The sequence below is a fragment of the Salvia miltiorrhiza genome, chromosome 3 (genome assembly GCF_028751815.1).
Source record: "Salvia miltiorrhiza cultivar Shanhuang (shh) chromosome 3, IMPLAD_Smil_shh, whole genome shotgun sequence".
Classification (NCBI taxonomy): domain Eukaryota; kingdom Viridiplantae; phylum Streptophyta; class Magnoliopsida; order Lamiales; family Lamiaceae; genus Salvia; species Salvia miltiorrhiza.
Genome location: NC_080389.1, coordinates 12216181 through 12229074, shown reverse-complemented (window position 1 = coordinate 12229074; position 12894 = coordinate 12216181). Strand labels below are relative to the sequence as shown.

The following is a 12894-nucleotide window of genomic DNA, read 5'->3' as shown; positions in this document are numbered from 1 at the left end:
TCGATGCTCCCTTGCGTGATTTGCCAATTAAGAGGTTATCCAACGAGAGAGCATTCCTTCTGCACTCTGCCTCTTTAGTAAATGCCGATTGCAGATACTTGAAAACCGCTCTATATATAAGTTCAAATATAATCAGAAACGATGATGCAAGTGACGAAAAGTACATAATACACAAAGATTATTGGGAAAAGATGATTCTGGAAATTAATGAGCTATGTCATATGCTAATGCATGAATCCTTGAGTAGTTGTTGGAATATTCTTTACATATATTTACATCAATTTGTAACTTTTTCTTTGAGGGCTCTTAATGTATTTACTATCAATAATGAGGCGATCAAACTATGAATTAGCATATGGAGGCCTAATAGTGTACGTGTGTGATTAATGATTAAGGATCATGTGATTTATGTGTAGATCGTTTTATCAGTAGATGTCAAAATATTTGGCAGGTTGATTTATTTTATATAGTTAATCTTTAAAAAGAATACTTAATCCTGCTTAAATATACATCACCAATAATTTCTACAAATAACAGTTTCTAACTAAATCTCTAACCTGGATTTGAAAGAGCAGCATATATATCAGGAACGCTTCACACGAACTAGAAAGGTACACTTTCCTGAATCCCATTGTTTCTTTTGTATCTTTTCTGCCGATAATAAAATATTACTTGGAATCTCAGGTAGACCAAGACACCCATGAAGCATTAGGCACTCGAGTCTCAGGAAGTGGCTAGCTTTTGTTATCCAAAAAACCAAATCGGATTGATCAGTAATTAGCAGAAGTCCGAGCTCACGAAATTCTCCATTAGATGTTACCCAGTCTATCCTTTTGAAATTTCTTAGTTTAAGCACTTGAAGATTAGGTAATGAACCAACGATTGACATATCACTCGAAGGAAGCTTCCAACCACTCAAGGTTAACCTTCTCAGTTGTAGAGGAAAGTTTATACCTCCAAGTATCTTATCAGCTTGTCTAAATGAAATCCATCCAAGTATCTTATCAACTAGTCTGAATGAAAAACCTCCAAGCATCCTCAATGTCATTTCATCATATTGTTTTCTGGATAAAGAACCTTCAGGCATCTCCAACTTCAATTTCTCAAGTCGACATAGATACTTAAGATTGTTGAGGCGATAGCCAGCATCCGCATCAGACTTCTCCTTGGAGTAACATATTCCCAGCTTTTTAATGTTTGGAATCATTTCCACCATTCTTTTACTACACACAAAGTCTGTTGCCAGCGAAAGTGTCTTAATTGTCGCAACCTCCAAATCTCCATGGGCAAATTTACCTCAGATCTGTAAATAATTAAAGTCTGAATCAGATCGAACACTTGACCTGGCTCCCAATCCCAATAATTGCTTCTACGTAAAACATGAAGGACCTTGAGTGAACTAAACTTCTCTACGGAGCCCACGGATCTATACCCTTTCTTCGGAATGCATATTATGGTGTGGATGTCTGAACTATGCACATAGACTTTGAGATGTAGATCATATTAGCACATATGCTATGATGATCTTTTATGAGATGTGGAACAAAATGACTTCGCATGATAGGAGTAGGTAAGTAATCCATAACCGAAAGAATTACCTTCTCTTTTGCAGCCTGCCTTACCAGAAATTCTCGCACAATATCATGAATGCTGCAACTCTTTATTTTCCCATTAGACTTCCTGTTGATGACCAGAACTAGACTTCTCTCGACAAGATCATCGAAACAATCTTCTGCCTCCTCTTCCAAGCTTTTTGATCCATTTGAAAGTGTTACAATACCCTCAGCTATCCAAAGGTGAATAAGTTCTGAGACACGAATCTCATAATCTTCTGGAAAGCCAGTCATATATAAAAGACACGGCTTCGAGTGATAGGGTAAATGGGTATAACTCGAACCGATTATTGTTTCAAGCTTCCCATGAGTATTGAGTATGGATCTTAGATAGAAGTCCGGCCACCACAACAATTGAGAGGGGCAACCCTCCACAATTTTTAACAATTTTCTTTCCAATGACTTCCAATTCAATAGGAATGTCTTCTTTAACATTTTGAGGTTTTCTTTTGTGTGTACATTGTATATGCTTCAATGTAGCTTCCGATTGAATGCACTGTGTATATATGATGCGTAATGTCATAAAAATATTTAAGCAGTTTGTATATAAAATGTACTTGTGATTGCTGCAATTTTTATGAGTTAATGACTTGTAGAAATTCTCCTACAAGTCATAGTATAATATGGCTGCACTTGGAAACGATTTGACTAGCATCGTTATTAATCCCATAATTCACGGAGCAATTATAGAAACACCGCGTCCTACGCGGTGTGAAATTTCTAGTTAATTAATAAATATGAAAAATATATATGATAAATCATTATAAATGCATGAAATTTGAGGGATTTTGAAATAATGAAATTTGAGAATGCGACATTGTAGATTATCATAGTAGATCATTTTCCTAAAGATATGGGGGTTGATTCTAATGGAATCTTTTGATTTATTTATTCAACGTGGCAACAAATATTTATTTAAATATTCCTTTAGACATACGAGAAGTTCATTTTCCTAAAGATATGGGGGTTGATTCTAACGGAATCTTTTGATTTATTTATTCAACGTGGCAACAAATATTTATTTAAATATTCCTTTAGACATACGAGAAATTGGGGCTCTGTTGTTTCTCTGTAAACTGGTGCGCATTTACATGCTTATTGAAGGTTAGGTATACCCACTAACTACAATCTATCAGTTGAGTATTAGGTGTAGCCAGGGGCGGATCCAGGATTGGAGGTTAGGGGGGCTGAATTTATTGATCTACGACGTTTGAAGATATTTACACGGGGGTTCGGGGGCCCCCGAAGCAAATTTTTTTGAGCATTCCTTACACTTCATTTTCATGCATTTTTTTAATAATCACTTAATATAATAGATAATTGTTTGCAATTTAATTAATTCAACATTAAGTAGATTGGAAGCATACAAAAACATACTTTTATGCATTCTTTTAAAAAAATATATTTAATTTTCTAAACAAATAAACTAACTTTCATTGTTAATAATTAGTAATTTTACTTTTAACTTTAGAATGAACTCAAATTCAACATTAAAAATTAAATAAGAAAAAAAATAGGATTAAAATAACATAAATATAACAAATCAATGTACAATGTCAAATAATTAATATGGATAGTTGGATATACTATAAATAATGTATCATATTTTTTCTTCTATATCTTATTTATATACACATATACATATATAAAATAAAATACATATCTATATTTAAAAAAATCAAAAATTGGGAGGGGGCTTCAGCCCCCCCTAGCCCCCCCTGAATTCGCCACTGGGTGTAGCTACTAATCTATGCTCTAACATATGAGAAGTTGGGGATGAGATCGTGTCCCACAATTTTATGTGTGTTATTATGTCTCGTCTTTATACTTAATAGGGATAAGTATCAGATTAGCCCTTAACGTAGAAGCCCTTATGGCATTGAGCCCCTTATGGCAAGGGGTGTGTAAAATAAACCCCTATGATAATAAAAATCAAACAATTAAACCCTAAACCCTAACGCCAACATAACGCCGTTTACTTAATATTTTTTTTTCCTTTTTTTTTAATCCGTGGGTCCCACCGAAAACTAACTGAAATCCCCCTTTTTATTTGGGGATATTCGTTAGTTTGAAGAACCCTAAATCGCGATTCTTGCCTTCAAATTGGAGAATATCTTTGAAAGTTTTGCGAAATTAACATAGGGATTCACCGTGTGCTTGCATTTCGTGAAGAGCCATGAGTTTCAATTCCGTCTCCGGTGGTTGTGGATCGGGCTCTTCGCGTGGTGGACGTCAGTTTCAAGACCATGAAAATCCAAGGTTTTGTGAGTGCCAAACTGATGGAAGAAAGTTGAGGGCTGTGATAATGACATCGTGGACGGACGAAAATCCCGGTAGGAGATTTTATGGATGCCGAAATTGGAAGGTATGTTTGTGAGTTCCATTAGTTGTGTATTTGCTGAACTTTAGGCCATTAAATCCCTTTTCTTGTTTTAGATGAAGAATTGTGGTTATTTTGATTGGCTTGACGAACCAATCAGTGAAAGAGCTAAAGACGTTATCAATGAGTTGAAGGTCATGAAGAATAAGGAAAGCTCAAGCTTGGAACCGATGGATATGGAGATTGAATTTGCCAAGATTTGAAATGTCATTGAAATGTTGAAAGAAGATTCAAACAAAAATAGGAAGAAATCTAGATTGGTTACTGCAATGTTGGTTGTTTCTTGGTTGTTTATAGCATATTATGCACTAGTTTAGTCTGCCTTTTGTAAATGTCGATCTACTATGTTTTGAAAATTGGAAATGAAAGGGAGCTTATTTTGTGTCATACATGATTGGTATTTTGCTGTTTGCAAGGATCATTGCAATATGAATGTAAGAATAACTGCAATCATCATGATTAAATCCTTGATGTTGGCAGACAATGATATAAGGGATGATATAACAAGAATGTAAGAATAACTGCAATCATCACCATTCCATAATTGTAATGTTGCAAAAAATAACCATCTTTTACAAGCATGATAACAGCCACCTAAGAAAACAAACTGGAATGAAAAGATCAAACATCTGTTTCAAGTTCTTCCATCAACAAACATAAGTATACCAGTGCAAATTCAAACAAACTATTGCATCAAAACAAAAGTTTTGCATCTTCATCAATCAAACAAGAAAAGGAACCAAATATCCTCCAAAATGCTTGCTTAAACTAGTAGTAGTAGAACCTACAGTTGAAGCAACATTTTTCCCTCTCGGGGATCTTCTGAGGACAACTTGTTCATCTTCCTGTTTGCCTTTTCCTCTCGGGGATCTTCTGAGGACAACTTGCTCATCTTGCTGTTTGCTTTTTCCTCGAGGAGCCTTAAATGGCTTGGAGGCCACCTTCCGAAGCTTGGATTGTTCTCCCACTGTTGCAACTTCTTTTCTCTTTTCATTTCTCAATTGAGTCTCATTTGGAATTGCAAACCTTGTGTTTGGTTCAGGATCCAAGAAGCTATTATGAAACTTTCCAGGCACAGATGAAGAAGAAGCTTGTGTATCCTGGGTCATCTGAAAAGCATTTAAGAAAATGAATAACAAACAAAGTATTTACACTTCTAAATTAATGGAATTAAGCATACCTGACTTGGTCTTTGAGGGCAATGACCTTTTTTGTGACTTGCACTTTTGCAAAGACTACACCTTTGTATCTGACCTATCCTTGATAACTTGTTGCCTTTTCTGGGCTCGTTTGGAGCTCTTACTCTCAATTTCTTAGGCCTACCAATCTTCTTCTCAATAGGAGGAGGCTCCACTCCATCACTCTCTTTCACCTTCCAAAACTTGAAACCTGGAACCGGCTGTATAGAGTGTTCATAGCTTTTCATAAAGCTAGACTTGTGGTACCAGTTGGATATTACACTAAGAGGATCCAATTTCGAGTAAAATAAAGCAGCAAGGGCATGAAAACTTGGGATTTCTATACAATGCCTCCTTGAAATAGTTGGCAAGGTATGCTTGAGAGGCACCAGACACCTCCCTCTGCCTAGAACAGTTATGTTGGGCTACCAAAGTCTTAACAATTAACCCTTCTGTCTCCCCATCTTTTGAAGCAAACATAACAAAAGGACAAGACTTCTCACTAATGCAGATTACCCTGATTCTCTTAGGTTCATTTTTTACAAACTTAAGTTTGTATCCAAACTTCACAGCATAGGAATTGATAGCATCCCTACAATCCTTTGCCCCTGCAAAGGTCATGCCTAGTTCAAATTTACCCTGCTCCCCAACTTCTACTGAATCTAAAACATGATCTCCCTCCATCAATTCATCATCACCATCTGACTGGACATCACTATACAAGCTAGAGTCATCACTTCCCAAATCTTCATCATCCCTCATTTCACTTCCCAAATCTTCATCATCATGGTCATCACCCTCATCTTCACTTCCCAAATCTTCATCATCCCTCATTTCATTCATAAACTCCTCTACCCCAGTGTGTACTGTCACTCCCTCCTTAGCATTTGGCTCTAGCCCAGTGTCTAATGTCCCTACCCCCACCTCAGTCTCTTGGATAGCATTAGGCTCTAGCCCAGTGTCAACTGTCCCTACCCCCACCTCAGTCTCTGTCTAAGGATTATCCTCACCATCATCGACAATACTCAAACCATGCACCTCCTCTAAATCAGTACTACCATCTTCCCCCTCAAACATACATAAAGGTATAATTTGGGCCATGGGATCTGTTTCATGGTCAGCAAATAATAAGACCTCTGCTTGTCCTATTATATCAAAGTAGTCAAAAACTTTCTTACAATGTTGTGAGTCTCTAAGGAGAACTAAGCCCTTCTCGACAGTGTAATCATCATCCAAGGCATAGACTTTCTTAGGTTTACTACCATAGCAATTAGCAAATTCATCAACAATGCGCTCATAAGTCATTTTCTCATAGGATTCTTCTATTTCTACAGAATTGTAGCCATCGTACATTAGTTTCCCGGAATCATCATTTTTCACCCATAAATCCATGAAATTAAAAACGAATGTCAACATGTTGCATCACAGACAACAAGAAAACGCAAAGAAGCAAACATTCAGTAATTGTACACAGATTTCTTCGAGATAAATCAACATAATAAACCATAAGCAATAACCCTTGCATGCATTACTTGTTACTACTGACGACATTCAAAACTTCAGAAAAATAATGTTGAAAACCTACCTTAATTGCGCTTTGATCAATCCCAATGGAGTAGATTATCTTCGTCTATCAATGGCGACTGCAAGATGTTTCGAATTTTCGAGTAAGAATGACGAAGAAACGAAGTAGCGTCGATTCATATGCCTTGTCTGATACCAACACCCGCTCAAATATTTCCGGTGGGACCCACGGATTAAAAAAAAGGAAAAAAAAATATTAAGTAAACGGCGTTATGTTGGCGTTAGGATTTAGGGTTTAATTGTTTGATTTTTATTATCATAGGGATTTATTTTACACACCCCTTGCCATAAGGGCTTCTATGTTAAGGGCTAATCTGATACTTATCCCTACTTAATATTTTAAAAATATTTTTTTATAAAAATAAAATTTATTATAATACATGAATTATACTCCCTCCGTCCATGAAAAAACTTCTTATCTTTCCTTTTTGGGACGTCGACAAAAAAACTTCCTACTTATTTTTGGACCATACCCCACCACTTATAGGGCTAATTGCCTGTAAATTAATCCCTAACGTTTACACAGAATTGGTTTTTGCACCTATTTTTATTTTTCTACTTTTCAATACCTAACCTTTTGTTTTTGTCTCAAATTTATCCGGCGACCGGTTTTTTCTTACGCCGGCGCCGGAAATGCCACTGTGGCCATTGACGTAGCTAGAGGGGGGGGCAGTGGGGGCACTGGGCCCCCCTGAAAATTTCAAAAACACTAGGGGTATTTTAGTAATTTTATATTTAATATTAAATAAATACATAAATATTCTTATTTTAGTAATAATCCCAATTTTTCTCTACATAAAGGAGATAAGCTATTGAACGATTGTAAAACTAGTGTTTTAAGGGTGCGTTTACTTCAGTTGAAAAGAAAATTATTGGAAAATGATAGATAAGAAAAGGTGAGAAAATATTTTTCTCCTTTTTTTATCATATGTTTTGCTAGAGATGAAAAGATGATAAAATGTTGAAAAATATTTTCACACCCATACTTAGGATAATATTATCCAATATTGGAGAGAAAATGAGTGAAAAGGGGATGCCCGATAAAATATTTCACACTGGCCAGAGAAAATTTTCCATTATAGTAAATATGTGAAAATGATGAAAAATGGATGAAAATATATTTTTTCTCTGTTTTTCCATCAAAATAAGTGTAATTGGTAATAAAAATGAATAAGTGATTAGATGTTTTTTACTTATATTTATTCCATATTAGAAAATTAAAATAAATTTAGCTGGTTACGAAAAGAGTATTTGGCCCCCCTAACTAAAAAGTCTGGCTACGTCACTGACTGTGGCAGCCGGAATCGACGAGTTGGCAGCCGAAATTCTCCACTTGGCTCATTTTTGACATGTGGCAAAAAAATCTGAAAAAAATTGAAATAAAAAATTCATGTGGAAAAAAAATTAAAAAAAAAAATTCCCCCCCAATCGTCCTTTCCCCTTTTCCAAACCCTAACTCTCCCTCCCTCCACCCAGCGTCGCCCTCTGCCGCCTCCACCACCGCCGGTGCCGCCACCCACCGCCACCACCACCAACGCTCCACCGCCTAGAGCAGTAGAGGAAGCCGATTGCCGCCGCCGTCCTCTGCCTCACCAAACTCCAGATCGAGAAGCTCTGCTCCAAAGCCGATCTCGATCTCGATAATTCCCCCACCCTCTCCCTTTTCCCCACCCTCTGCTGCACCCCAGCACAACCCCATCTCCCGACTCCCTTACCTGGAAGACAACCGAATATTCCACCTGGTCCCTGCGCGTCAACCCTAGTGGTTCCGAGCATTCCGAGCAGGCCGGTGAAAGGAAGGTTTTGACCTTCGGCGAGGTCATCTCTATCTCTCAACCACCGCGCCGTCGGTGGGGAATTCGATTTGGTTGTTTTGTTCGAATTTGACGGCGGCGGTTGGTTGTTGAGGATCTTGGTGGAGGTGAAGGAGGACGGGATTGTGGTGGTCGTTGGATTGATTTGATGGTGGTGGAATTCTGCGAATGGTGGTGGTGGTGGTGACAGGGGGGAGGCGGCGGCGGATTGGGGGAGGGAGGGGGCGGCGCCGGTGGTGTTGGCAGGGTGAGGCGGCGGTGGGTCGGGGGAGGGGGTTGAGGAAGATGATAATGATTTGAAAAAAAAATTGCCACATGTAAAAAATATATTTAGGTATCAATTTCGGCTGCCAGCTCGTCGATTCCGGCGTGGCATTTTCGGCGCCGGCGTAAGAAAAAACCGGTCGCCGGATAAATTTGAGACAAAAACAAAAGATTAGGTATTTAAAAGTAGAAAAATAAAAATAGGTGCAAAAACCAATTCCGTGTAAACGTTAGGGATTTACAGGCAATTAGCCCCCACTTATAATTACTTACTTTTCACTTTTTCACAACTCTCAATATTAATTATAACATATTTTCACCACTCTCAATACACTCAACAATTTTTTCTCTACTCTCAATACACTCAATAACTTTTTTTCTTAAAACCCGTGCCACTCCCTCGTAGGAAGTTCTTTCATGGACGGAGGGAGTATTTAATTTTTATTTCAAAAAATTATTTTTTTTAAAAAGTATGTATCATGACTTTGAATTTATTAACCTATTATTTGCTAATAAAAGTGAAATTAAATGATAAAAAATAATTATATACCCCGTGACATTGTGAATGAGATGTGTTTTAATAAAATGTGAATGAAATTAGTAAATGAGTAAGATTCTAGTTTAAATGTGAGTAGAATCGTGTGAAACATTTATAAATAGAAGCGACAATTTTTTCGTGGATGGAGAGAGGAGGGAGTAACATTTATAATTACAACTAGAAGAGTCTTGTAATGAGTTGTATAGCTCTTCTTCGTGGATGGAGAGAGGAGGGAGTAACATTTATAATTACAACTAGAAGAGTCTTGTAATGAGCTGTCTAGCTCTTCTGCATGCACTTGATCAAATCGTTAACCATATATCTTTTCTAGTAGTTGGATCAAGTATTTTCAAATTAATAATTATCAAGTCCAATATAAAATAGAAAGCGAAAGTCATGCATGGTTCACGTGAAATAATTAAATACTCACGTTAATGTAGAAATAAATGAGAGGAGATGTAAGCTTGAAAAGGAAATTAATTCATAGTACACACCACTCAAAAAAATGTCTTGTTATAGGAAGCTCAAGGTTTTCATCCTGTGTATTATTATGGCTCCAGTCCATGCTTTAGTTCATCATAAGTTTGAAGTATGTTGGGCATGCAGTAATAATATTAATTAATTGATTTTGTTTTTTATTTATAGAAAAGGTAGCTAATTGGAAGTGTAAGTTTGCAGGTGAGAAGATCTTCACACACCAGGCTATGCACCACCAAAAGCATCCTAACGATAAACGGGCAGTTCCCAGGGCCAACTATATATGCTAGAAGGGGGGAATTGGTGGTAATCGATGTTATTAATCGCGCCGACGCAAATATAAGTATCCATTGGTACGTAAAATTAAAGCATATATTTGAAAGTGATATACTATTATTAATTAATTTAGTAGTAATGTACGTAGCATTGTGATTTCAGGCATGGAGTAAAAATGCCGAGATATCCATGGACAGATGGCGCGAGCCATGTGACGCAGTGTCCTATTAGTCCCGGCAAGAGGTTTAGACAACGGATGTTGCTCTCCAACGAAGAAGGCACTTTATTTTGGCACGCCCACAGCGATTGGTCTCGAGCTACTGTGTATGGCGCCATCATCATTCTACCGCCTAAGACACACACTTATCCTTTCCCTAAGCCTCATGCTCAAGTGCCCATCTTACTAGGTATATATAATTAAAATTCTTAATTGTGAGTTTGTATAATTAAATTCGGAATAATTAATAAATGTTGCATGCAGGAGAGTGGTGGAATGCTGATGTGCAACAAGTTTACGAGGATGCAATAGCGCAAGGAATCGATGCCAATTTTTCTGATGCTTTCCTCATGAATGGTCAACCTGGCGACATGTACCCCTGCTCAAAACAAGGTAGGCTCTCCAGATAAAATCCAAACAATTTAATAAGAGTTATATACTTAGTAATTTGTTTGATGCAGATACATTCAAGTTGAGTGTGGAGCCGGGCAAGACTTACCTGATCAGAATGATCAACGCAATGTTGAGCTACATTATGTACTTGAAAATCAAGGACCACAACGTGACGGTGGTGGGCATGGACGGCGCCTACACGAAGCCGCTGAACACCGATCACATTGCGATTGCCCCCGGCCAGACCATAGATTTCCTTCTGGAAGCCAACCAGCCGCCCAGCCGTTATTACATGGCCACCAAAGTATACGCCAGCCCCTGGTGGCATACTTACGTCCCCACCACCGGAATCCTCGAGTACGTTGGTAACTACACGCCCCCCTCATCACTGGAGTTTCCATATTACCCTAAATTCGATGGCTATGGCTGGGCCGAGTCCATCCATTTCAGCAGCAAGCTCAGAAGCCTGGCCAACGACAAGCACCCCATCAAAGTTCCTATGAACATCACCCACAACCTCTTCTTCACTCTCACCATCAACATGTGGCCCTGTGAGACAAATTCTTGCGCGAGGAACAACAGGGTGCTGGCCAGCATGAACAACATCTCCATGCTGTCCCCGCAAACCCTAAATATTCTTGAGGCCTATTACCAAGGGATCGGAGGAGTTTTCACGACCGATTTCCCGGCGAAGCCAGCAAGAATATTCAACTTCACGCAAGGTCATAAGTCATTGTATGAGGGGCGCACCGAATTCGGAACGGCTGTGTATATGTTGGACTATAACTCGGAAGTGGAGATCGTGTTTCAAGGCACCAACTTTGGCGAGGGAAGCGATCATCCCATGCATTTACATGGACACAGCTTCTACGTTGTCGGAGCTGGATACGGGGACTTCGACCCAAACAGGGATCCGCAAAACTTTAATCTCATCGACCCGCTCTTGATGAACACTGTTACCGTTCCAAGAAATGGATGGAGCGCTATCAGATTTAAGGCTAACAATCCAGGTTTTTTTTTATTTTCTCTTTCCATCTCCTAGCCTTTGTAGAGTTAAGTAATTGAAAGTTGCAATTAATATCGTTTGCAGGAGTGTGGTACATGCACTGCCATTTCGATCGTCATCAGACTTGGGGAATGAAGATGGTGTTCATCGTTAAGGATGGGGAAGCCCCCAATGAGAAGATGTTGCCTCCGCCCCCTGATATGCCCCGCTGTCAACCGCCCCCTCAGCAATTATTATTTAGGATTTAATTATTGTTACTATACATGAATGTCCCTTAAGTTTATGGACTGTCTCCTACTATCTCTACCTATTTGTGCATGTACCTTTATGTATTCCTCTTCATGTATCCATCACCTATAAATTAATACCTTGGTATGTAGATGGATCATCATTATATATCAAGTATTATCAATATAATCCAAATATGACGACGACTCCAAAACGGTTCCCCACAATGAGTTTACACGTGAATTTGATGTGTTGAAAATCGAGATTATTATTTGTTAATTGTTGGATTGTTTTGGCTGGTATTTCGAAATTATTGAGGCCATTGATAAAATTAAAGACAAGTCCTCTTCACTACAAGACGCTCTTGTATTTTAATTGGGCTGGTCTTGGGTGCGACCGTCGCACAGTGTGCGACGGGTCCGCCCCGGCCCGCGCCCGACCCGGCCCGCAATCCAGACCCGAAATCCTAAATCCTAAATTATTACATTTGTTTATAATAATTATTACTTTTAATAAGCATGAAATATACATTTGTTCGCACAAATGTATACTTATATAAATATAGGTATTTTCCTTTATTTAATATACAGTATTATATTTTCTAAACCCTAAATTCTATAAACTAAACCCTAAACCCTGTAAACTAAACCCTAAGCGTGAACACTAAACCCTAATAGGTGAAAACTAAACCCTAAGCCTGAACACTAAACCCTAATAGGAGTATTTACTTTTAATAAGCATAAGATATACATTTGGTCGCACGAATGTATACTTATATTAATATAAATATTTACCTTCATTCAATATAAAATATTATACATATCAATATACATTTATATGAACAAATGTATATATTATGTTTATTAAAAGTAACCATTATTATAAACAGATGTAATAATTAGGAGTATGGGTCAAACCCACGCGGG

General features: G+C 38.0%; 2 protein-coding genes across 2 annotated transcripts; one reads left to right on the top strand and one right to left on the bottom strand.

Annotated features, from left to right (window-relative positions):
* Positions 1 to 583: 583 nt before the first annotated feature.
* On the bottom strand, positions 584 to 1847 carry LOC131018336 (uncharacterized). Its single transcript, XM_057947062.1, has 2 exons — positions 1599 to 1847; positions 584 to 1270 (listed from the first exon to the last, which is right to left on the bottom strand). The coding sequence occupies exons 1-2, from the start codon at positions 1845 to 1847 to the stop codon at positions 584 to 586; spliced, it is 936 nt and encodes a 311-aa protein (XP_057803045.1).
* A 7976-nt stretch (positions 1848 to 9823) lies between these two features.
* LOC131017539 (putative laccase-9) lies at positions 9824 to 12163 on the top strand. The gene is made up of 6 exons (XM_057946326.1): positions 9824 to 9960; positions 10050 to 10201; positions 10287 to 10531; positions 10606 to 10734; positions 10803 to 11744; positions 11825 to 12163. The coding sequence occupies exons 1-6, from the start codon at positions 9877 to 9879 to the stop codon at positions 11986 to 11988; spliced, it is 1716 nt and encodes a 571-aa protein (XP_057802309.1). The 5' UTR covers positions 9824 to 9876; the 3' UTR covers positions 11989 to 12163.
* Positions 12164 to 12894: the final 731 nt, after the last annotated feature.

What these genes read in the sequence shown, in the direction of transcription:
- LOC131018336 (XM_057947062.1), bottom strand. Translation starts at nt 1,847, where the DNA reads ATGACTGGCTTTCCAGAAGATTATGAGATTCGTGTCTCAGAACTTATT. An exon ending in GGCAGGCTGCAAAAGAGAAG is followed by an intron (nt 1,271 to 1,598) that starts GTAATTCTTTCG and finishes GGAGATTTGGAG; the next exon opens with GTTGCGACAATTAAGACACT.
- LOC131017539 (XM_057946326.1), top strand. Translation starts at nt 9,877, where the DNA reads ATGTCTTGTTATAGGAAGCTCAAGGTTTTCATCCTGTGTATTATTATG. An exon ending in TAGTTCATCATAAGTTTGAA is followed by an intron (nt 9,961 to 10,049) that starts GTATGTTGGGCA and finishes GTAAGTTTGCAG; the next exon opens with GTGAGAAGATCTTCACACAC. An exon ending in GTACCCCTGCTCAAAACAAG is followed by an intron (nt 10,735 to 10,802) that starts GTAGGCTCTCCA and finishes TGTTTGATGCAG; the next exon opens with ATACATTCAAGTTGAGTGTG.